Source organism: Prionailurus bengalensis, chromosome F2 (genome assembly GCF_016509475.1).
Source record: "Prionailurus bengalensis isolate Pbe53 chromosome F2, Fcat_Pben_1.1_paternal_pri, whole genome shotgun sequence".
In the NCBI taxonomy this organism is placed as follows: Eukaryota; Metazoa; Chordata; class Mammalia; order Carnivora; family Felidae; genus Prionailurus; species Prionailurus bengalensis.
Genome location: NC_057353.1, coordinates 66,975,061 through 67,000,945, shown reverse-complemented (window position 1 = coordinate 67,000,945; position 25,885 = coordinate 66,975,061). Strand labels below are relative to the sequence as shown.

At 44.5% G+C, this 25,885-nt stretch overlaps 1 protein-coding gene across 1 annotated transcript; it reads left to right on the top strand.

The window, feature by feature from the left end:
- Nucleotides 1-15,447: 15,447 nt before the first annotated feature.
- Nucleotides 15,448-23,936, top strand: KLHL38 (kelch like family member 38). The gene is made up of 4 exons (XM_043601702.1): nucleotides 15,448-15,780; nucleotides 16,195-17,786; nucleotides 21,811-21,916; nucleotides 22,824-23,936. Exons 2-4 carry the CDS (start codon nucleotides 16,398-16,400, stop codon nucleotides 23,111-23,113), a joined length of 1,785 nt encoding a protein of 594 aa, XP_043457637.1. The 5' UTR covers nucleotides 15,448-15,780; nucleotides 16,195-16,397; the 3' UTR covers nucleotides 23,114-23,936.
- Nucleotides 23,937-25,885: the final 1,949 nt, after the last annotated feature.

Here is a 25,885-nt window from a genome sequence, read left to right as displayed (position 1 = left end):
AACACTGATTTGTCTATGATAATCACACAGGCTTTTTTTTAGGTCAAAGACCTCTAAGTCACTGTCATCACCTCCCACATATCCCAATACCTAACTCTCCACACAGTGATTAATAGGAGAAGGAAAGACCAGGGAGAGGCTTCAGGCAGCTCCACTCATAGGCCATGTCACTTTGGAAAACCACTTTGCTCTCCTGAGACCCAGCTTCTTCATCTTTAAATGGGCATGGTGATAGTTCAGAAGCTCCCACACTTAAGGACCAAAAGCAAAAAAAGCCTTCATACATGAGAACAATACCACCTCCAGGACAAACAGGGAAGCTCTCCCTGCTAACAAGAGATGTTTTTAGAGGTCACTTATTCCGTCATTTTGCGCTTATGAAAAACAACAGCATGATAACTACATTTACAAATAAGTGGAGGAGCCATACCTACTTTATAGGATCTTGGTGCACATTAAATGAAATAAAGTATCAGAAGCCCTTAGCACAGACATGGACCCATGCCAAGAGCTCCCTACACTCCTGCTGTTTGGTTGTCTAACCAAGTCACCCCATCTGTGCTGGGGTAGCCAACCCTGAAATGGAATCACGAAGCAGTCTCTTGCACGATGAGGCAAATCCAAGGTGTGGATGCCAAATAGATTCATGCCTCCCACCCTTTCCCACCTGGACTAACATGACAGACACCCCCCACTACCTCCCATCACATCCTCCTCCAGGCTATTTCCCACCCCACAGCTGGCACTGCTTTCCCTAACGATAGCTCTCTCCCACACTGTCCCCAGTGGAGGTTTGGCCACTCAGACCACAAGCCTTTATCAGGGCTGCTTCTCCTCCACTGGGATGTCCAATTAGCATCTAAGACTAAATGCATCCAAAGAAAAATCTTCATTTCCCCCACAAAACCAGTTCCTTTCTTGCATTTCCCTCAGTAACTACCCCCAGCCAGTCAGCTGGTCAAACCACAGTCATCTTTGATTCCTTCTATTCCTCAATCCTCAAGGACCATTTATCAGAAGTTCTGCTAGCTCTCTGTCTCCAAACGTCTTAAAGTTTCCATGACTCACCACCTCTATAGATGTCAATCCAGGTCAAGCCTCCATCCTCTCCAGCCTAGACCCCTACAATATAGCTTCATAACTGGTCTCCTACTTCCCCAATTGCTTCATCTCTGAGTCCTTCAGGCATACACCTCCCTCCCCACTTACCAGTCACTGACTGTGCTGGGCTTTTTCTGTTCCTCAAACTTGTCACCCTTATTCCAGACTCAAGACTTCTGCACCATAGTTCCCTCTGCCTAGAACTCCCCTTCTCCCAGACCACTCCATGATCCAACATCATCACACATGTCACTCCCTCAAGAGGCTTACACTGGCCAACCTATCAAGCCCCATCTCCACCACACCCCTCAGAACATGCCCCAAATTTCCCTTTAACTTTATCCTGTATTATCTTCATAGCAATTGTCACCATCTGAAAGTATCTTATCTCTTTACTTATTCATTGTCTACCCCCACTGCCCCCACCATCAGAAGATAAATTCTAGGGCATCAGGGACTGTCTCTCTGTTGTTTACCATGTAATCCCAGCACCTAGAATAATGCCTGACACATAGTAGATGCTCAATAAAAGTGGTTGAATTGGTGAACTACCAACACAATTTCCTTCCTCCCTTTCTCCAGTCTATTTTCTCTTTCAGCTGTGGCTCAAGCATAACCCCTTGCCCTGCTTGCCCCTCTCCCCATGCAGTTAGCTACTCTCTCCAAGCTCTCCCTTTCACACAGCTCCATCAGAGCACATACTGCATTATTCTTTATCGTTCTCTTTACCCATATCTCCAGCTGAGACCAAGGGCCACATCTTACCTAGTTTTCCAGTCCAACACACATAGTAATTCTCTATACCTCTAACCACCTTGCCTGCCCTGACCACTAAATGTGAAATAGTCTTTCCTTTCTCAGTCATGTTGCCACCTTTATAGCACTTATCATTATCTCAAATCATCTCATCTCTATTGATTTATTTGTTCTGCATTATCTATTGTCTGCCTTCTACCTATAGCCTTAGTCACTAGAACAGTGGTTGACACATAGTAGGTGCTTAATAAAGATTTGTTTACAAATGACTCATTTGACATGTTTATTAAATGAAGGCCTAATTAATGTATTAGCCACCACAAGCACTATAAATCTCAGGGTACTCAAATGTAGGGAGATGCAATGCTATGTTTACAGCAGTTACTCATAGTTTCCAAAACAAGACACATGGATGTGATTCATGAAAATTATATCACACTAGGAAGCAAATGTTGAAGAGGAGAGGGGAAAGAGGGCAACAGAGATTTGGCTAATGAGGAAAATGGGTCTTGAACTGCCCGAGGCATCCACCATCTGAATTACTACTTGGTTGCTTCTTTTGTTTGGCATTTAGAGGTCCAGACAGGAGCAGCAGGTCTCTCTGCAGCTCTAGTAATTCTATTCCAATTATTCCAATTAGAAACACGTCCAGAGATAATTGCCCAGATGTTTGATTTCATCAGAGGTTGCATTGCATATGGAGCCCAAGAAGATTATTGTAGATACTGGCATACAGAGATGGGGGAAGAGATGACACCCAGCAAAACAGGTCTCAAATGCAAGTTCCAAAAGTAAACGAGTTTCACAAGTCCCTTTCCAAGAGGAAGACCTTCTACAGGCCCTTGACCTGGGCCAGCTGGGGAGCAGGAGCATGAGACTTGCTGGTGACGTCAGCTTGGCATCTCCGTGTGACATGTAAATAATACCAACCACGTTAAGTCACTGTAGGTCCACAGGATTGCTGAGGACATGGGTGATGTGACAACCATAAGGGCAGCGAAAGTGGATGCTGGGAATGAGCCTGCTGATGGGGCCAGCAGAACAGAGGCCAGCTCAGGCCTGCCAACAACCAACCCCGAAATAAGGTTTCATCAGGATGGCATGGAGATCTGCCCAGAACTGGTCCACCCCAGTGCAGGGAAATGTCTGGCTAATTCCAAACAGGTCATCAAATATAGAAATGCACCCAAGAACTCAGCTGGCTACACTTTACCATGAGGCAGGGTGCCTCTGAGGAAGAAAAGTTATTGATTCCTACTTTATTTTCACTATGAATAAGATACTCCAGTTAATCATGTCTGAAGTCCATAAGAGATGTGAGCATTGTCTGGCATAGTGGTTCCCACCCTTGGCTGTGCAGTGGAATCTGGCAAGCTTACAGAATCCCGATGCCTGGACTCCACCCCTGAAGATTTGGATTTTATTGGACTTAGGCTGGGGTGCAGCCTGGGAATTGGGCACTTAAAAATTTTCCCAGGGACTCTAATGTGAAGCCAAGTGAGCACCACTGCCTAACACAGGTTGAGGAAGCTCTGAAACCCAGCCTCCATTTTCATCCATGGACACTCCTAGACACGCCCATCACCCTCTGGACTCCTTTTAAGCAAAGAGGAAAGAGAAGAACCATTCACTGATTCTTGTCACAAAAGGGTCCTTCCGGGACATACAGAATACTGCTATAGGTTTTATTGAACCTCATCATTTTCTATGAAATTCTAATTCCTAAGGTTAGCACTCTGAGGTCTCCATCTACCTGCTCATATATTCCTCCAACAAATACTTATTGGGCAACTTCTACAGGCCCAATGTTCTTGTTATCATGACGCTTTCATTCTGTTAAGGGAGACAGAGAATAAACAATGAAACATTACAAATAGAATAACTCCATAAAGCAAAAAGTGTAATAAAACAAATAAAACAGGGTGATGTGACCTAGAGAGACAGGTAAGGAAATGCAGGCTACTTCAGGTGGTCAGAGAAGGGTCTGGAATAATATCCAAGCCGGATCCTGGACGTTGAGCAGCCAGCACAATACTTGAGGGAAAAATATTCCAGCAGAGGGAACAGCAAGTACAAAGGCCCCAGCCCCAGTCTCCTGGTAGCTCCAATTCAGCTCCACCGCTGTCCTGCTGGGTGTCACCATCTCCCCTGCCTCTGCCCTTTGGATTTGTGCCATCAGAGATGCCATCTTTCCACCCAAACCTATTACTTCTTCAAGAAGCTCCTCCTCCTAGAAGGTTCCTGCACCCATCCCCTCCTCATTCTGGCCAGTCTTCAGCTCACCTCAAATGTCTGTAAATGCCCTTGATAAACTGAAGTCAGTATAAAAGCACAAGACATTACTGGTGCTATTCATGCCTCCTTAGCATCCAGCCTGAATCTGCACTGAATCATCACACCCTTGATTTTATTGTCTTGTTGTTTCACCTGGGTACAACTGGTCTCCTCCTATGGGATCACTGGCTCTTCGGGGCATCAATCCGGTTTTCTGCAACTATCCTTCATTGCTCCTAGAATGGAGCTAGGCATTCATTCATAGCCCTTAATCAGAATTGTTGATACAAGAAGTTGACTAGGTGGTCAATTAAGTGTTTGTGTGAATGAAAGAATTAATCAGTAAGCCTTGCCTCAAAACCACACAGCCTTAATTCTGTTTTGCACTAGCATTATCTCCAATTTATAGATGAGGAAACCAAGGCACACAGAGATCTAGCTGCTTACCCCAGGTCACACAGCTAGTAAGTGGCAGAGCTGGGATTTAAACCCAGGCCTATCTGGTATCAGATGCTGTATGACACGTCCTGAAGAATGACGGTCGGCAGTCCCAATCTCAATTTTCAATAAGGAAACTAAAACTCACAAAAGAATTAACAGAGGTGGTCTGGTTCATAAGCTGAGTCTGTGCCAAAGCCAGGGCAGGTATTCACAGCCTTGGATGCCAAGGCCTCTGGGCTCTCTGCTCTGCCCTGCCCCTTTCACAAAGGTCAAATTTCTGGTCAGGATTCAGCCAAAGTATCAGATCATCACTGTGCCCTCTACTGAATTTAGTGCTGCCCGGGAGCTTCTGACAAGAGCTGAAAATGTCTAATGGAATGGCAAATGGGCAGAAAGCCGGAGTATATTCATTCACTTTAAATAATATTTTCTTTCTTTCCTCTTCCTCTTTCAACTGCTTGAATAGTGGAGATAGGAAAGGACAGGAGCAAGAAGTTAACACTTATCAAAGCACCCTGAGCAGGTCACATAACCTTACCTGTAGTGTGTAATGGAGGGTTTCCAGCTTTAGCAAATAAAAAATACAGGATCCAGGGGCGCCTGGGTGGCTCAGTCGGTTAAGAGTCCGACTTCAACTCAGGTCACGATCTCACGGTTCACGGGTTCAAGCCCTGCACTGGGCTCTGTGCTGACAGCTCAGAACCTGGAGCCTGCTTCGGATTCTGTGTCTCCCTCTCTCTCTGCCCTTCCCCAGTTTATTCTCTCTCTCTCCCTCTCTCAAAAATAAATAAACATTAAAAAATTGTAATAAAAAATACAGGATGCATTAAAAACAGAAACAAAAATAAGAAGCAACAAAAAGATAAATAGAAATATAGGATACATACTTAAATTTGAATTTCATAGAACAAGAAAATATTTTAGCACAAGTATGTCTTGTGAATATTTGGGCCATACCTGTGCTGACAACTTGGCTTGATGAAACCCACTTCACAGGATTATCCTGAGGGTTAATAACACACCAAATGAAAAGTGCTCATAGGTCCCTAACTCACGAGTTGGGAGCACTTGGTTGAAGGGGTAGTGCTAGGTCTGTTCAAAGACTGCTTTTCTCCCTTTATCTAACAGCCAAAAAGAAATAATTCTGTCCCCTTACACAGGTTAGAAAAATGGCCATGGTGGATTACTGACTCAGTTCCATAAGAAAATGGGCCCAGAAAAACCATACCCCCCGCACAGCATATGGGGCTCTCTGCTCTCTCCTTGTCCCCAAAGAAAGAAAGGAGACAGGCTGGAATCTGGTGGCTAAACCAGTGAAGTCCAGATACATTTCTCATGAGCTATGACAACAGAAGAGATAACAAGATAGTGGTTTTGCAAACAAAAATGACTCCGCTGAACAATAGGAGAAAATGAGATGTGAAGATAGTGAGGGGGAAAGTTGAGGGAAATAGGGCCTTTGGAAACCACATGAAGAAAGCTTGTGGGAAAACGCCAAGTGGGAAAGGTCTGTTCCTCCTAAATCAGAACATCTGAGCACCTTGCATGATGCACGGGCAGGAGGACCTTTTCAAAGTTTCTCGAATAAACCTCAGGCACAGCCGGGAAGCAAACAAGTTCCCTCTGTCCTTTCAGTGTTTAACCCCAAGTCTGAGTAGCTCTCTGTCAAGAAATCCCCCAACATCTAAGAAACATCATTCCAAGGAAAGCACCACCTTAATACATCACCATATCCCATGTCTGTCACTGTTCTATTTACCTGTCCAAGGTGCCCCTTCTCAGACCCCAACCCGCTTATCTGACAAACTAATCACAGGACTGGAACATTCTTTCTAGGGATAATTCAAATCTCGATAACACCTTCCAGAACAACCTTTTTTCTTCTCCCCTTCATTTTCCTTCTAATTGTTGTCTCATGAGAGGGAATGTTTTTCAAGCAGAAGAGAGGGCTAGTGTATGGTCTGGTAAAAATGAGATCTTTGTGTGTCTCTCCAAATGCATTCCATGAGCAGGGAATACAGTAGGTGTGTAGTAGGTGTTCAATAGTTTTGTGTTGGAATGAAAGAATCAATTAGCATGCCCTGGTAGCTCTCCTGATATCAGAAAAGGTCATCCTTAGTGCTGTTCTTACACAAGCATTTCTGGAGGCACATCCATAACAATTGGGAATCTCAGTCACGTCACCAGTTACCGTCCCCCACATCCATTGTATGATCTACTTTGGGAGCCACAAGGAGAGAAAGTTCCCCTTCCGGCATTTGTGTTGAAGAGAATTCTGGAGAGGACAATAGGAATAATGTGCACATCTCCCAAGTGGAATGGCAGGTTTCTGATTGCTATTATTACTACCAATATTGTGCAATGTTTTTGGACAACTGACAATGCACTAGGTGTTATAAGGAGTTTAAATAGCCGACTCCCCAACCTCCAACTCATGTCTGAGACTCCATGGCCTGTGCTGGCCTGCCCATTGGAATGGAAAACACAAGATACTCTCTACTTCCTTACTCAAAGCCTTGGGGACATGGGCAAGCTTTCCTAGGAATGGGGGTTGCCAAATCAACCATGTTTGTCTTTGCCTACACTTTTTTTCTATCATTTGATTATTCAGGTGTAGAAGAAAGTAAAGAGGTGACAGGGAAGCCTCTACCTCAGGGGCTCCCGAACCTCTGGTAGGCTCTGAGGACTGAAACCTCAAGAACAATGTATAAAGTTAATAGAAAACGGTATCTCTCCTCTAGCCTCTATTTCCCATCAAAAATGATTTACAAGGAATGGTGAACATTTACCACATCTTGGAAGACTAGGATTGCTTACAACCCAGTATTAGAACCAACCTGATATCAGAAGCAGATGCAGTTGACTTGAGAGAAATAGTGATTGATCTATTCATGCTTTATCCTGTGGAAGAGAAGAAACCTAATTCTCTGAAAGTTAGCAAGAAGATATTTCTTCCACATTCCTGCTCCTTGAGTCATAGACACTGAGACATACATTGATCTAAAACTCTCTTCTAGTTTTAAAACTAGCTGGTTATCCTCTACTGTTGGGGTGATATTTTTTTTACAACAGCCAGAGTACAGTTTTATGCACACATGTGCATTTGTTTGTGCACACACACACACACACACACACACCACAAAATCTTTCCATATCTGTACACAGATGGCAACTCTCAAACAAGCAACAGGGTAAGAGGCGGAAAATGGTGGGGAGTGTCCTTGCCAGAAGTCCCTTTGGATCCTGAAGGTGGAATGGAGTCAGTATAAATAAAGTTTTAAAAGCTGTGGGGATGACTGGAAGAGCCTACTGCAGATATTTGTTAGACAGTTGAGGGTTACAGTTTCTCATACAGTAGAGATATAAAATCACACCCCAATCCAGCAGTGCCAAACTACATGGATGCCACTAGATTCTTCAGAATGGAGTGAGGGAGTGGGAAGAACAATCAGCCATCCCTCCAACTGGTAGTATAAGAAGGATATTTTGGTAGCACCCAAAAGGATGGATAGTGGTTCCAGGAGCAAGCTACATATAGCCTGTTGGTTGACCATCACTGAGTCTGGATAAATCTTCTCGTTCAAAGATGAATTAGTAGGTAAAACTCCTTACTTCTAAACACCCAGTAATTGAAACCTATTTGTATTTTCCCATAGTACATGAAAATAATATTAACACTTACTTTTTGAAGTAAAACTTAATCTTTGGGAATATACAATGTAAATAGGATTTAAGAGTAATAGTTCCATTAATTTCCAGGTCTGTTTAATGTATGATTAAGTAAAACAAGGCACAATAGCCATCATTTCCATTGTATTACCACATTGATCATGCGCCTTGATAAAATGGCTGACTAGACAAGATGTTGATTTGCCTATAAAATATGGCCATTGGTTTGTATACTTTGGCCATTACTCAGCCCAGGAAATTTTTCTTCAATTGTTCTTCAAGCTGCATTCTTCAATTCCCCTTTATAGTCTTCCATTTCTGTAATGTTAATTTCTTTTATTGCAATATAAAATAAAAGAGTTATGTCTTTTTAACTAAAAAAATGAATAAATAAAGAAAAGAGGCAAACTATGGAAAAACACTGCAGAACAAAGGAAAACAACACCATTCTGAAGACCCAAGTATATATCCAGAAGAAATGTTTTCAAAAATTTCAGCATCAATAGAAAGAAAAATGACATTCTTCTGTAAAATAGGCAGAAATCCATAAAGATCAAAGCTAACCACAAAGAAAGCTAGAAGAGCCATGAGATTATTTTGGAGCAATAAAAATGCAATAACATATTTCAAATCTGCATTAGGACGAGTAAAGAGAAAAAGTAATCCTGTGAAAAGCACACCAACAGTACAAAGGGTAAATCTGGGATGTGTTCTAGAATGTAAGGGAAAAGAACAAGCAAGTAAATATTTAAAGAGATACAAATTTACATGAGGAAGCCATGTTTAAAAATATATAGGTGTTGTACATGAAGAAACCAAAATGCAATTGAAGTAATAATCAATGATATAATTAAAGAAAATTTTCCTATGCTGAGTGAAGGCCAAAGTATACAAATCAATGCCTATGATTTATAGGCAAATCAACAGCTATATTTTATATGCTTTAAAAAGGACATATACCTGGGCACATCCCGGCAACATTTTTTAACTAAAAGGATGAAGAAAAGAGTTTAAAAAACAAAAAAAGAGGGGCGCCTGGGTGGCTCCGTCGGTTAAGCATCCGACTTCAGCTCAGGTCATGATCTCACGGTCTGTGAGTTCAAGCCCCGCGTCGGGCTCTGTGCTGACAGCTCAGAGCCTGGAGCCTGCTTTGGATTCTGCGTCTCCCTCTCTCTCTGCCCCTCCCCTGCTCATGCTCTGTCTCTCTCTGTTGAAAAATAAATAAACATTGAAAAAAAAAAAAGATTTAAAAAAAAAAAGATATAAATTAGTCAATTATCAAGTTTCTACTCCCTAGCTCTGTAGCCTTCCCAGAATAAAATGGGTGGTTTTCAGAAATTTTTGAAGAAAAAAATATTTGATCCTAAACTATGATATACCTAGCCAAGTTGTTGCTTGTAGATGATAGGAAATGAAAAGAGAATCTTTGATAAGGAAGGATTTGGAAAAATGCACCTCTCTCATATTCTCTCTAAAAAACTATTGCAAGTTAATGAACTCAAGTTGATCAAAATATGAGTCAGAATTAAACATTTAAAAATGGGGAAACTGGCAGTGAAAATGTAAATCAGCCAAACACAGAGCTAAGTCTAAATAATTGTTATAAATAGGATGCAAAAGCAAATAGTAAAGCCATTCATAAAAGATAAGATATAGAATATAAAGTAATTTGGTGATAATAATCAGGGCCTTAAATTCCGGGTCATCTTTACAAAAGCCAGGAAGAAAGAAGTAAATGGGTTTCAGATTCTTTTTCCTACCTAGCAGGGAGTCAACAAGCATCATTTTGTTTTTACTTATGATCACCAGAAAAACATACGTTAAAAAATGTTTTTGGAAAAAATTAAAAGAAAGCCACTAGTAAAAATATAAATAGTCTGAAAAAGTCAAAAGTAAGCAAAAGGTCTCCAGTGTCAGTCTCTGTCAACCAATTCCATTATACTTCTCTACCTTTCCTAAAAAGCAGGCAGGGAGTTAAGACTTATCCTTGCCCCCGAGGAGGTACAGGAGAGAGATGGAAACCCATTTTGTCTGATATGAGAGCTTTTCAAAATATATGTTTAATTTCTCCATTTATGGGGTCTTAGAATTCATGGTGGGTGGTGCATGAGGTGGGAAGGAGGAAGGCTGGGTAAGGCTTTCCTTCAGAACACTTATTTTTTTTTTAACGTTTTTATTTATTTTTGGGACAGAGAGAGACAGAGCATGAACGGGGTAGGGGCAGAGAGAGAGGGAGACACAGAATCGGAAACAGGCTCCAGGCTCTGAGCCATCAGCCCAGAGCCCAACGCGGGGCTCAAACTCCCGGACCGCGAGATCGTGACCTGGCTGAAGTCGGATGCTTAACCGACTGCGCCACCCAGGCGCCCCTAGAACATTTAAATTACTTATTCATCTGTCTTCTATACTGACTCAAGCTCCACAAAGGCAGGGACTTGTTTGTCTCCCTAGGGTCTTACTAGATAGATTGTTGGATGGATGGATGGATGTTGGATGGATGGATGGATGTTGGATGGATGGATGGATGTTGGATGGATGGATGGATAGATGGATGGATGGATGGATGGATAAATGGACAGACGGATGGATAAATGGACAGACAGATGGATGGATAAATGGACAGACAGATAGATGAATGGACCTTCAGTTAATTAGACCCTTACCTTGCTCAATCTACATTTCCCTTAGGGATCCTAATTAATCCTACCTCTAAGGGAATAAAGTTCACCCTCCCTCTGCAGGTCACCCACCTTCTTCTATACCACAGCAGCAAATCAAAACCGTGGCTGAGGAGCCTGGAGGGAGTAATATTCCTGCCTAAATGCCTCTCTCACCGTCAGGGGGCACCTGCCCTGGGGAGCAGCGAGGCCAAGGCAGTGTATTATTCTTTGTGACTCACAGTGCTAAAATGGGAGAGTAAGAATGCATCCTTGATCACATTTCTTTCTTCCCAGTTTGACTTAGAGCCCAGAAAGCTGATCTGTGGCATAAATGTTGTGTGAGGTCAGACTTTAGTTTGTGGGGAAAAGGCAGGGTAGACAGCTGGGTTATATACCAATAAGCCACCAACAGCCCTGACTTCGTCTCTGACCTCCCAGGGGGAAAAAAGATATTTTCTGGTGGTAGGGCAGGGTGGAGGAAGAGTTGTGGATGCAGTCATTTGCACTGCTGGCCTAGTAAAAGTAGTGTTGCACTTGTAGCTCTCAAAGGGCAGTCGTCATGGCAACCTTGGGATCAGGGAGCAGATCCTCTTCTGGCCATTGTCTGGAGTACAAAGTCCCTGTTCAGCTTTCCACAAACTGGTTTAAAAAAACACATCCAGCCAGATAGATACAGACACTGATAGACAGGCACTCACATTCACAGAAAAGTTTTTAATCATATAGCAAGAGTCAAGTTCCTTCCTACAGCTTTTAATGATCCAGTTCACCGAAACCTCATTCTGCTCTTCATCTGCAGACTGTGGCAACAGGAAATATTCTGGTGCCAGCAGAGACAGCCTTCCAGTCACCAAGAAGCTGTCACAAAGCCTTTAAATGCACGGTTGTGCATTCTTGCAGCCCAGCTCCCGGGCACTGCCACAGCGAGGGTTTGCTGGTAAAAGTGATGCCTGACCCCAGAGGGTGTTAGGAGGCCTGGGCATGATGGAGCACATTCTGTGGCCTCCTAGACTGTAGTTGTCAGATCTGTGGTTGACTCGAATCAGCCTGCCTCTCCACAGGAATCCGGGCCCAGGGCACCCAGACAGGAGAGAGGCCTCCTGAGGCGAAGCGCCCTGTATTGTCAATGCAAAACTCTATGAGGAAACTGAAGGTTTTATGAATTTACTTAAAAAGGCAAAATAATAAAGAATACCAGCTGGCAGCCCGACTGCGTTGAGGCCAGAGCTTCTGGCTTCAGGCCAGACATGTACGGAAGCTCAGAGGAGGTCCCTTTGCTGAGGCACAGCCTCTAACAGTTTCTTCTCTGGCCACATCAGGACACAAACCACAGGGTGAACTGGAAAAGGCAGGGTTCAGATGTCACCTGGCCCATACCATCACAGCCAGGTGAGAAAGTAAGTACAGAGAGGTTAAGTGACTTGTCCAAAGACACACAGTCAGTTCATGCCAGAACCTTCACTGGAACAAATCCAGGATTCCTGAAGGCTGAGTAGATAATGAGGAGCATAGCAAACTGTTCAAGGCAAAGGAAAGAGGTAGAGTGAAAGGAGATCAAATTAGATGTTGAAAACTAGGCACCAAGACCTATAGGAATCTAATGAGATTATTTTCTGAGTAACAATATAATACTAAGCATGATTTACTGTGAACCTACACACTATGCCAGCCACTTTACTGGATGCTTCCCATACATTATTTCTTTGTGACAAGGTTGGTTATCCCCATTTAACAGATGATAAACTAAGGCTAGAAGACTATAAATCACTTGCCCAAGACCATACGGATGCTGAGAAGAAATGTTGATTCTCCTGAGTCTTTCTGCTCCCAAAGCCTGCATCTTGACTCGTTATGGTACTGACTTCCATCAAAAGGAGGGGCAAGGAGCTGAATGTCCTCATTTATTTTAGGTTTCCATATGTTCAGACCCTAAACTAAGATGTGTTCCAGAGAAAGTCAAGACACAAAGTTAAGACAAAAAGTATAGAACTCTCAGAGACAAATAGATTCATGAATTGAAAGTGGGTTGGTTGGGGTTACATGCGGGTGGTAGATATGCTTTTTGGATTGGACTTGGGTTATTTGTGTGTGTTTGCTATGAGGTTAATACCAAGACTCAATCTGACTTTTCCAGACGTTTAATGCAGAGTCAGAATTCTCTTAGTAGGCCAGGCCAATGGAATGGGCCTATTTTTTTCTAAACCTTAGGATCCAAAGGATTTATTAAAGTTGGTCAGACCTTGATACGGCACACCAGGGCTCATTTGAACTCTTGACAGGGCTGGATTCCAGAAATTCTAATTAATTAGGGAACATAGAGGAAGCTCCAAGATGCTTGCCATGGATGGCGCCGTATTTGTTCACTCCCAGAAATCCCTACCTATTGCCCTCACAACAAACCCTTGGCTTGATCACTAGCTGGAAGAGAAATAATGCAGGTATTTCAGAGCAATAAAAAGTTATTTTTCCCTTGTGCTGACTCTGAGGCCAAGGACTAAAGCACTAGCACGGGGTTGGGAAGATCAGCTCCCAACCTTGAGCTTCATAATTCTTGCTCTGTGGTATAAAGCAATTATTTTACTTTTCTCTTTATCATGTTATTGGACTTTATTGAAATGAGGGACATCCAGATGGCTCCAGAGCGCTGTTTACATTGCAGTCTAATGGACATGTGCCAAGCTGCACGTGGAAGGCCCTGCTACACCTGTATGGTGAGGGGGGAGGGGTATGAAGCCCACCTAACAGTGCTCCCCCTCTTTCCCTAGTCTCCATTCCGCTATGCTCAATTCAAGAACTACACATAAGTTACCCACTATGTGTCAGCCACCGTGCTAGGCACTAGGGATAGAGAGACGACTGAGACAAGGTTCTTGCTGTCCAGACACTGCCACTCTAAGACGGGGGGCACAGTCAGGTAAACGTGACTGCACTGAGGGAATGAGGCATGTAATGTTAGAAGTATGCAATAGGAATGGAAATAACACAGAAGGCTGGGGAATTAATGATGTGAGAGGGTCAAGGAAGACTTTGAGAGAGGCTGATCTACAAATCAAATTTTGAAGGATGACTAGGAGTTCAGAGGTGAAAGTGGAAGAGATGGCAAAGGGAAGAGCAAGCAAAGGCACAGAAGCACAAAACAGAGGGGACTCGGACCTTTTAAGGAATTTGGCTACTCGCCTGTCATATCGCCAGCTTGGCTCAGAAGTGCAGAAATAATCACCAGCTCTGATAGCTATTAAACCGCTCTTCTCTCCAGCTCCCTGCATGTACCCCGATGGGTCTCTGACCCCCTTGGCTCAGGTGTTCTGCTCCTAGTTCTGGCCTCTGGGCGTCTGGCCCTAATGACATGTTATGGTTTTACTTGCCTGACCTTGATCTTCTAGAGTCTTTGGGGTAGGATCCACTCTGTGATCTGCAACTAACAAGGAGAGATACCCCTCCTTCCACCATGCTCTGTGGGACCCTAAAGGCCAGGCCCGCCCAGCCTCCCCAACAGAGACCGGGCACATATAAAGATCTGCACTTCGTCTACTAGAGCTAGAATAAAAAATGTACGTGGGAGAGAGACGCAGCAGGAGATGGTTCTCCAGGGAGGCAGCAGACCAATCTGATTCCTGCTAAAGTCTGGGCTTCATCCTGCCAACACGGGGAGCCACTGAAAGGCATGATGCAGGGGACTGGCAGATTCCAGTTTGCCTTCCTCGGGGTTACTCTGCTGGTTATTCAAGGTGATTGTATTAGAGGAAGAGAGACTGGGAGCAAAGGAAAAAGTCAATATGGAGAGGCTGTTGCCACAGTGTGAGCAAGACTGAGAAAACCAGGCTCCCCTGCCACTCACTGCTGGTGCAGTCAAATCAGCATCTCCCTGGGGGCAGAGGCAGGACAGAGCTGGCATCAACCTTGTGGTTCCTTAGCTGTCCATTGTGGCTCTGATTCTTACATTTGGGGGCTGCCTCCTCCTCTCTTTCTTTTTTCTTCTCCCTCCCTCCCTTTCTCCCCCTTCTCTGCCTCCTTCCTTCTCTTCTTGCTTATTCCTTTTCCTCCCTCCTCCCTTCCCCTCCCTCTCTGGCACACCCTGGAGAGATGTGCCTTGCCTCCTGCATCCAGCTCAAGACTCCCTGATGGGAGAAAACAGAAAACCAACAAAGTTTTGTGTTTTCCAGAGTCTGGAGACTCCGGGGTGCCCCACAAATATTAAAAACAACTTTTGTCACAGATTCCATCACCTCAGAGCCTGCAGGAGGAAATCATAGCCCTCTCCAACAATCCTGCTAACAGACAATGGGAAATAAGAAACCCACCGACCAGTACTCTTGGGCCCATGTTCCAGCTTCCTTAAGGCCATCCACCACCTTCAGCTTGCCCCAAACTATCTCCAGTGACTCTCCCCAGGTCACAGCAACCTGTTTACAAACATCTAGAATTCCCAGGCACTTTTAGGACAAGGGACTCAGGATGTGTCCAAGTGGGCAGCAAAGTCTTCTCTAAGAGAAGCTGTTCCTCCAGATCTATTTATGACGACGTAAACACTTGCCAAGGAAACAAGGCATGTGGGCATGCGCCGGCCCCACAGTCCCTCGGGTTGCTGCAAAAGGCAACTGAAAAGTCACATGTCATAACAGTGGAAAGTACATATGCAACTATTCTTAGCCCTGGAATGTATACACTGTCTCCCTGCCCAGTGCTTCTTTCCCGAAGTTCTAGAAAACTGTGAAAGTACCGTTAGCATAAACAAATCCAGAACTCTCCCAGGACAAATCATCTGCCAACTGAAGGAAAGGCTTGGGTTTATGGTCTCACTTGGATCCAGAGGTGGAAGCTCTCCGGAGGGACCAGCCGGACCAGGCATCATCAGTGGATGTCACTGCAGCAAATGAAGGTAAATATCTCTAATGTTTAATTCTTCTGTGGGTAGACTGCCAGATGTCATCCAGTAAACCCTGCCCAGGGTACTGTTTGGTCTCTGCTTTCTGTTTATCACATGCTTAAAACAAAACCCCAAAGACTGTGTGAAATCATGTTTTAAAAAATAAGTTGCAAAGGCCCATTTTCATCCTTTAGTACTGTCTAGTTACCCGAGGGCCACGCCTCCAGAATGACATCCTTGGGGAATGACTAACACCCAGAAAGATGCTTAGATGGGTTTACTAAATAACACATATGCTGAGAAGCTCACAGAATTCGGCTGGTCAAATGCATGGACTGTCACTTTGCTTCAGGCTCACATTTAATTAAGCCCTTGACAATCAAGTAACTTCCAACAACATTGGTGGTTCTTTTTCATTTTTCTCAGATTATCTGAAGATGCTATTTGCCTATTACCTTTGAGAGTAATCACAACCAAAAAGAGAGGTGTTGGCTGTGAGGTCTTGGGTGTAGGTGGCCTCTCTTTCCAATCTTCACTAAGCAACATTCTTGGTGTTATCCACAAGCATCTTGGTGAGTAGACATAGATGCTGTAAGTCTTGGAGCCAACACAGTTAAACACTTCAGCACATGCTTCCCCTTGGGACCTCTTCCCCACCTTGTAGAATGGATGAGGAGTTGCCAGATGAGTTGCTCTTCAAAGACCATGACTTCTCCTCTGACTTACTGAGGCAGCTCAATGGCTTAAGGCAAAACAGGATGCTGACTGATGTGAGCATCTGTACCGGGACCTGGGAGGTCCCCTGCCACCGAAGTGTGCTGGCCTCCAGCAGCCCCTACTTCAGGGCCATGTTCTGCAGCAACTTCCGGGAGAGAAGCGAGCCCAAAGTCCAGCTGAGGGGCATCGACCCCCCAACTCTGGACCAGATCATCTCGTATGTGTACACTGGGGAGGTGCACATCACGGCTGAGAACGTCCTGCCCTTGATGGAGGCAGCCTCCATGCTACAGTATCCCAAGCTTCTGGAGGCCTGCTCCTCCTACCTCCAGAGCCAGCTGACCCCCGGCAACTGCCTGGGCATGATCAGACTCTCTGAAATCTTAAGTTGTGAGAGCCTCAAGAAGAAAGCCAGGGAGGTGGCCCTGACGTGTTTTCCAGAGGTGGCTGCATCGGCAGACCTGAAGGAGCTCTGCGTCTTGGAATTGAGAGACTATCTGGGGGACGACGGGCTCTGTGCGGAGGAGGAAAAGGTGTTTGAGGCCCTCATGGTTTGGGTCAAGCACGACCTCCAGGCCCGGAAACGACACGTGCAGGAGCTGTTCAAGCAAGTCAGGCTTCAGTACATCCACCCGGCCTTCTTCCATCATTTCATCGCCAACAATGCCCTCCTTCAGTCCTCACCCTCATGCCAGACCATCCTGGAGACAGCCAAGAGGCAGATGTTTGCTTTGCACAGTGCCACCAGTGCCCCAGACCTCCAACCTCCATGGCATGTCCCCCCAAGAACCTCTTACCAAGATTTCCTCGTCCTCTTGGGTGGAAGGAAGGACAGCCAGCAGACCACCAGGGACGTTCTGCTGTACAACAGACAGACCGGCCAGTGGCAGAACCTTGCCAAACTCCCGACCCGGCTGTACAAGGCCTCAGCTGTCACTTTGCACCGCAGCATCTATGTGCTGGGAGGCATGGCTGTGGGCACAGGGAAGAACATGCCCAGCCACAACATCTACATCTACTCCCTGAAGCTCAATCAGTGGAGGCTGGGGCAGCCCATGCTGGTCGCCCGCTACTCGCATAAAAGCACTACCCATAAGAACTTCATCTTTTCCATTGGGGGGATTGGAGAAGGGCAGGAGGTCATGGGCTCCATGGAGAGATACAACAGCATCTTGAACATCTGGGAGAGTATGGCCAGCATGCCAGTGGGGGTTCTCCACCCTGCAGTCGCTGTGAAAGACCAAAGACTCTACCTTTTTGGGGGAGAGGACATCATGCAGAATCCTGTGCGCCTTATCCAGGTAAATGACTGGTCCTTCCCATCATGTAAGTGCATGAGTGTATACCCACACATACACACAAGTGCATGCACACACATACTTATACACATATGCATATATACGCATACATACACACATGTATATACATGCATGCATATACACATGTGAGTACATGCATGCATACATATAATACATATATACACACTATCATTTGCAGGGGAAGCGTAAAGGAGGGAGGAAAGGAAGGATGGAAGGGAGGAAGGAAAGAAGAAAGTTTAAATTCAGCAAGATTTCATCCATTTATGAATTCTTGTTGTATAAGATTAACACATACAAAGGAACATCAAATACAATCTCTGTACACAAAGAGTTTATCTTCATTGGAGGAAAAGTCCAAGCTAGAACACAGTGAATGTCTGATAGTGAAATTCTCTTTTTTTTTTTTAATTTTTTTTTTCAACTTTTTTTTAATTTATTTTTGGGACAGAGAGAGACAGAGCATGAACGGGGGAGGGGCAGAGAGAGAGGGAGACACAGAATCAGAAACAGGCTCCAAGCTCTGAGCCATCAGCCCAGAGCCCGACGAGGGGCTCGAACTCACGGACCGCGAGATCGTGACCTGGCTGAAGTCGGACGCTTAACCGACTGCGCCACCCAGGCGCCCCTGATAGTGAAATTCTATAGGAATTTTGCAGATGCTTCTAACAATTCAGCAAGGCCCTGTAAGATTCCCAAGCATTGGTCCACAGTCCATTACCAAATCCCTGGGAACCCAACCTCAAATCAGCGGAATCAAAATCTCTTTGTGTGGGGTCCTGACATTTACACATCAGAGACATCTCCAGGAGATTCTCAGTTGCAGCCACGTTGGGGAACCTTGCCTTAAATGATAAGTAGATGCTAATATCACTAGCAAGCTCTCTTAGAAGTATTATTAACAGAGGCTAAAATGTCAGAATATGAAGTGTTTCATGCAAGTTCTAATCTCTGCAGTTTACCTAATGAAATGAAAAACTTGAATAATGAGCCTATCTTTAAAGATACGGAAATTCCTAGTATTTATTTTATTCAAGAGCTATATTGAGCCCCAGCCATGGTAAGAGCCCTGGGGATGTGGGCATGAGGAAGAAAGTGCACTTACACTCCAGGAGCTTGCTGGACAGTTGCAATTCAGGTGCAAAATGGAGGGGTGCTTTAAGAGCATGGGGAGTGCCTTAAACCAGTCTAGAAGGAATCGGGGATGGTATGACTTTCGAGGTTGGTCTGCTGACTTGAACAGAGAGGCAAGAGAGAAGGAGAGTAAATGAAGAGGGAGAACCACTGGGTGGATAGAAGGATCTGACATGGAGGGAGACGGGAAGCTTCTCTAAGCAGAGGCAGAGTCCTCTTTTGAGGGCAAGGTGGTGAAGCTGGGCAAGGGAGCAGCTGCTCAAAGGCCCTGAAGCAGAAAGGGGCACAGCCCATGGCCTGGAGACACTGAAAGCCTGAGAATGTAGCTGCAACACAGAGCAGGAGGAGAAAGGTGGTATGCCAGGCAGGGCTGGGGGGTTAGTCCCCATGTGCTCTCCACCCAGACTGCTGCCCCTGAGCCCCTACTATAGAAATTCTGGAACATTCTTAGGGGATGGGTGTTTGTCCAGATGAGGCTGACCTGACCAGCTTTCTGGACCTTGTCAAGGAATTGGGGTTGTAGCCTGAGAGTAACAGTGTGGCTGAAGTAATCAAATTTACATTTTTAGAAGTTCCCTTTAGATGGCTTGGGGAGACAGGACTGGTCTAAGTGGACAACAGCAGGAGAGCTGGGGACTGTTCTAGAGGTCCAGGCCAGGGTGACTGGTGGCTTGGGCTAAGTTGGTGCCAGTGGAGATGGAGAAAAGTGAAAAGCTCCAATTTAATTTCTGTTTTTTCTTGCCTTCACTTCTCCAGCCCATATTTTCAGCTCCTCCCTGACCATCTAGGCAGATTCTGAGTCTGTTCCAAATCCCAATGATTTATTTGAGCCAGGAGAGACATGTTTTGCTCTCCACCAAGCTCTGGCCACACAATTCAGATGTAACAAAGTGCTTCTATGTAAAGCTAGAGCCCCTCCCTCTTTTAAAAAATATTTTTCAAAATAAAGTCAACAACTATGCTAAGTATTTCACATTGCAAAATTGTTATTGATTTCCTAAGAATAAATACAAGGCTCAGAAAAGCTTTTAAGCTGGCACGTCAAAAAATGCATAGTACCATCAAGCAAGACCCTTGCAAAGGCAGAAAAAAATCCACTAACAAATGAGTGATCCTTTTATACTGCAGTAGTGAGAAGGGGGAAAGGGGAAAAGTATTCATGGAAACCTTTATTGTCTACCTAGCATTAACTTTGATACCAAATTTTTATTCATTCAAATAGAGTGTAAAATCAATGCTGGGGGTTGCTTGATGGAATAGGTTGGATTTTCTGGCACAGGTTCAGAGTTTTCTTTAATGGATGGTTCTTCTGCGGGCATGCATTCTTTGAGGAACTATACCGCAGTGGGGTTACTGTGCACTTTGTGTGTGTATGTGTACCTTTCTCCCTGGCCTTCTTTCTACCTCTGTTTCTGGAGGGCATTAAGCAAATCCTTCACCATAACATCACTTCCTCCACAGGTCAAAGACCATCTTTTGTTATCCTTGCCCCAGCCTCTCTAGGGGTATTATGAGGATTATGAGCAACTGTTTAATCTATCTTTGAAACCATACCCCAAGCTGACAGAGAACAGAAAGTCAGGAGGCAATTACTCATTCAGTGTTTGCTTTTGCTCCAAGGATCCTACTTTCCAAAGTGTCACCTACGTATTTTCAGATGAAACCATGAGGCTTAACAGCCATCAAGATTGCCTCTGTCTTTAGCACATGGCCTCCTCTATGCTTCACCAACTTCAAGAACGGACAGAGACCCTAAGAGGTCTCCAGTCTCAAAGGCTCCATCAAGAAAGGCAACACTTACATGGCCCCAGGCAGAGCCATGAGTGTGGCGGTTAAGAACATGGACTCCGGGTGGGGTCAACCAGACCAGCTGTTCCACTCACTCTAGCTGTGTGACTTTGGACATGTCACTTAACCCCTCTAAGCCTCAATCTAATCTGAAAAAAATGGAGGCAAGTAATGGTACCTACTTCACAGGATGATTGTGAAGACCAAATTTGGTAAACTAACAAAACATAGAGTCTTTCATATGGTGGCAATTATATTTTATATAGAAAGAATTGCCAGCAAAGAATTATACTTCATATAGAAAGCAATGCCATTTTCTTCTGTAGGTAAATGTTTTGCCCCTTCTTTTCTTATATGAGTCCATCCTAAATCTCTTGTGTTAAATTTTGCTAACATTGAATTAATTTATATTTGATATTTGAACTTTATTTAAACTGAGGGGAACATGTTCTGGAAATCATGATTTGTGACTCTATTTCAGAGCATGGCCAAGGAGTCCTGCCCCACCTCTATGCTCTTTTTTTCTTTTCTCATACTTCCTCTCTGATCCTAATGACTTTCAGGCACAAACTGTTCGAAAGCCTTCCTCTCCTAGCCCCAAATGTATTCTTGGCTCTAAGGCCCTCTCTGATACACTGGAACATTTAGAAACCTAAACATGAGCCGGAAATAGAAATGATTGAAAAATCATTGGTTTTATGAATACCCAAGTTGCTTCATTTCCCATTAAAAGAAAAAAAATGTTCCAAGCAAGGTAAGAAAACACATACTACAATGCCTAACTCTTGGTCCATTCTATAGACACATAGCCAAGGATCTCATGGGCTCACATAAAGACCAATTTCTAGTAATATATTCTTTCTGTTATTTAATTATATCTTACTGATAGCAATATATCAGTATTGCTTAGTATATACCAATATATCAATATTGCTTGGTATAATAGGTATTATACCTACCTACATTTCAAAAACTCGGAAAAAGTGAAAAAAATCACTCCTATTTCACTCTCTTAACTACTACTTCTATCTTTTTAAAAATATATATCCCTTTACAATGCAGCACCATGATTATATTTCTCCCTCAGGTTTACCACATTTCCAGAAACACATGGTTCAAAATGGAGACAAGAATGATCAAGAATGTGTGTGCCCCTGCAGTGGTGCTGGGGGAGCGTATTGTCATCGTGGGAGGTGAGTTTGAACACAGGATCGTGAGGCTGAACACAAACTTGGCATCTCCCGTGGAAAACGGGTCACTAATAGAAAGATGTTGTTCTACAAAACAGTGCTGTTAAAAGCATATCCATCCAACTAGGGGAGTGTGGACGACTTGGCAAAGTTTTTTTTCTCATCCAGAAGTTTTTCCCTGTCTTTATCTATAAACAGGGAATGAAATAATACCTATTTCACAGAATTGTTGTGATAATAAAATGTGTTCATATATCTAAAGCACTTAGCACTCTCCCGGGTACATGGCAAATACTAAAATAATGTTTGCTACTGTTCATAATATCAGCCATTAAGAGATAATTTCTCTGCATTTGCAGTATAGTGTCTTGGTTAAGAGGACTGGTTTTAGGGTCAGACCTGGGTTCAAATCCTGACTCTGCCACTGGCTGTATACTCTCTGGCAATTTATTAATCTTTTTTTTTTTCTGTACCTCCATTTGCACATCTGTAAAATGGGAATTTTAAAAGTGGGGACTGGTAGGGACCAGGTAGGGCTGTCGTGGAAATCATTCCTGAATTCCCAACAGCTCCTTCTCTGGATTGTTAAGGCTCTTGGGGAAGGTGGGGAGTGTGTAAAAGAAACGAAAATGACATTGAGGCTGAGAAAGCCACTGGAATCAGGAGGCTGCTCCTAATATAATGCTGCCTTAACTTGAGGCTAAGGATTCAGGGGCCAGAATCAGACAGATTGGAGTCCAAACCCCAGCTGTGCCCACACCTTGGGCAGGTTACCAAAGCATACTACACCTTAGTTCAGAGTGCAGCCTTGATACTGGGCAATGGCAGAGATCAGCCATGTTTCCCGACTACAGCCTTCCATTCCCAACTGAGCAACACTGAGCTTGCCGATATGCCATTTGGTTTTCAGGTTACACAAGGAGGATTCTTGCTTATGACCCTCAATCCAACAAATTTGTCAAGTGTGCGGACATGAAAGACCGCAGGATGCACCATGGGGCCACGGTGATGGGGAACAAGATCTATGTAACGGGTGGGCGGCGGCTGACCACAGATTGCAACATCGAGGACTTGGCCTCCTTTGACTGCTACGACCCTGAGACAGATACCTGGACATCCCAGGGACAGCTTCCTCACAAACTCTTTGATCACGCCTGCCTCACTCTCCAGTGCATACCTCACACTCCCACCTTCTCATGAAGTCGGCGAGAAACTATTGGTCTTAATCAAGATGCTTTCTGTTGCAAGGGACAGAAACCCAATTCCAAGGAGCTTAACCCTAAAAGGATGCAGGAAGTGCCCACAGGACTGAAAGTTCCAGAGCCCGGAGGCCTGAAACCAGACATATTGTTGCCAGAACTCTCTGTCCACACCACAACTCTCTCTCTCTCTCTCTCTCTCTCTCTCCCCCTTTCTCTTTCTCCTCACTTTCCCTCCTTCTCTACCTCATCTCTACTAGATTTCATTCTACAAACAAGTTTCTTGATCCACAAATTATGAAGACAATGGCAACTGATAAACTCAGACTCACATTTTCTAACTTTGCATCTTCAAGACAGAACTTGACCATCATCCATATATTAATCCTGAAAATAATCCTAATTGGACGTTTTTTAATTCCATGGCTTCCTCTTGAGTCAATCACTGTTTCCAGGGCTTGTGCTACTGTGTAATCCCAGATCATGTCCCTACAGGCTGAGGTCATGTTAACTGTTATCACTGACAGTCTATCCACTGCACATGATGAGATAGAGGCAGTTTCCCCAAAGGAAGAACTGCTGGGCTGACCAAAACCACATCTGCCCAGATCATCATGGAAATCCAGAACTAAAGGGCTGAGAGACCCGGAAGAGTCCCTAGAAGCAGGTGGTCCAGGTGGCAGTGTGAGACATTGACCGTGACCCTGTTTCTTTGCATTCTATGGATGTAGTACATTGGGATTCCAGGGAAATATGTCAATTCAGTTTCTAGGGTTTGCAAAATTATCTATGCTGCCAGAATAAAGTTTGTTTCTAGTGCCAAAGGATGTTTTCCTCCAGCCTCTGGGGAGCTATAAACCTGCAGAATTAATCAGGATTTTCATTTTGGTAAATGTTATGAGAATTGCTCTTCCGAGGCAAGCCAACAAATTCCTTCACAGATTCCAGCAATTATTGCCCTCTCCATGCCAGGGCTGAATATCCCCTAGCCCTTTTTATCTCAAAGTTCTTCCCAAGCTGGCTCAATCCCAAGCTCAAGAATAAACTGAAGATGGTGACACATTATAATCACCTGGGAAGCTGTTTGAAAATGGGGCTGAGCTGCATTCCGGAGGGACAGACAGGGATTCTCAGGTGGAGCCTAGATCATTGAAATGTGCGGTCAGGATTAAGAACCACCATCCTGGGCACTTGGGTGGCTTAGTCCATGAAGTGACCAACTCTTGGTTTCGGCTCAGGTCATGATCTCACAGTTTGTGGGATCGAGCCCCTTGTCAGGCTCTGTGCTGACAGTGGGGAGCCTGCTTGGGATTCTCTCTCTCTGCCCCTCCCCTGCTCTCTCTCTCGCTTTCTCTCTCTTAAAAATACATAATAAATAAATAAATAAATAAATAAATAAATAAATAAATAAATAAGCTTTTTAAAAATTAAACAAATAAAAAAACAAGAACCACTGTCCTGCTCGGCTGCAGGTACTGAAACATTCGTGTGCTGACCCGCTTCCCAGCATGTTCTGGCCAGCCCTGTCGCCACCCAATAGCATAGGTAAAAGTCTTCTCTCTAGCAATGGAAGCATCTGGAATGGGTCTCACTGCCCTGAACCTGGCACCAGAGTGACCCCAAGCTGGAGCCTTTCTCCTACCCTGCTCTTCAGGCTTATGTTCTGGACTTACCCTTTCTTCATAATTTGTATTTTTTGCCCTTCAGTTTCTCCTGCTGGGGTCTGAAGCTCTGCTCTGCTCCCCAGACCACTTGGCTGTGGTCCAGACACCTGGCCCAGATTATCAGCCCCTACTCTTGATCATGATCACTGTCACCTTAGCAGTTGGCTGGCCTCTTACTATAACCTATTCTCTTTGAATCTCTCTATTCAGGCTCTCAATCCCACCTCTTCCAGTGATGCCTCCAGTGCCTAAATGGAGGTCCATTTTGATTTCTCATCTGACTTGACCATTCAACACAGATGACTCTCTCTCCATCTAGAAATGTCTTCCTCACTCCACCTCTGGGACACCATTCACTGTCTCTTCCTACTGCGTGCAGTTCATTCTTCTTTCTTTCCCAACTAATAAATGGAGGTGCACTCCAGTGCTCAGCCCTTACACCTTTTGTGCATCTACCCTCACTCCCAAGGTAAGAGACACCCCGCCGCCCCAGTGTAGGGCTTATCATTCCAGCTATGTGCTGCTGACTTCCCAGTGTTCTCCAGTTCCAGACTCTACAGCTTGCTCCATGTTTCCACTTGGATGTTAAATACCTCAATGTAAACATGTTCAAGAACACTTTTTCCTCCCGTGATAGGCTTCCCCATCCTGGGAGAGGGAAACACCTGTGTCCCAGTTTCTCAGGCCCAAAGCCTTGGATGCTACTCTTGGCTCTTGGCTCTCACACCCAACTCCATCTGTTTCAGGTGTGACAGAGCCCAGTCACCTCACCAGCCACAGATCTTACTATGGTCCAAGCTGCCATCTTCTCTCATCTGAACTCATCACTGGTGTCTCTGCTTCCACCTTTGCCCCCAAATCTCCCTCAACCCATCAGTTTGGAGCATCTTTCACAAATTTATAAGTGAGAATAGATCCTTCCCTTGTTTAAAATTCTGCAAAGCTTATACTGGAATTAAAGTAGAAAAGTTGGGGCACCTGGGTGGCTCAGTTGGTTAAGCATCCGACTTTGGCTCAGGTCATGATCTCATGGCTCGTGAGTTCAATCCCCTATGCTATTGGGTGGCATCAGGTCCCGCATCAGGCTCTGTGCTGACAGCTCAGAGCTT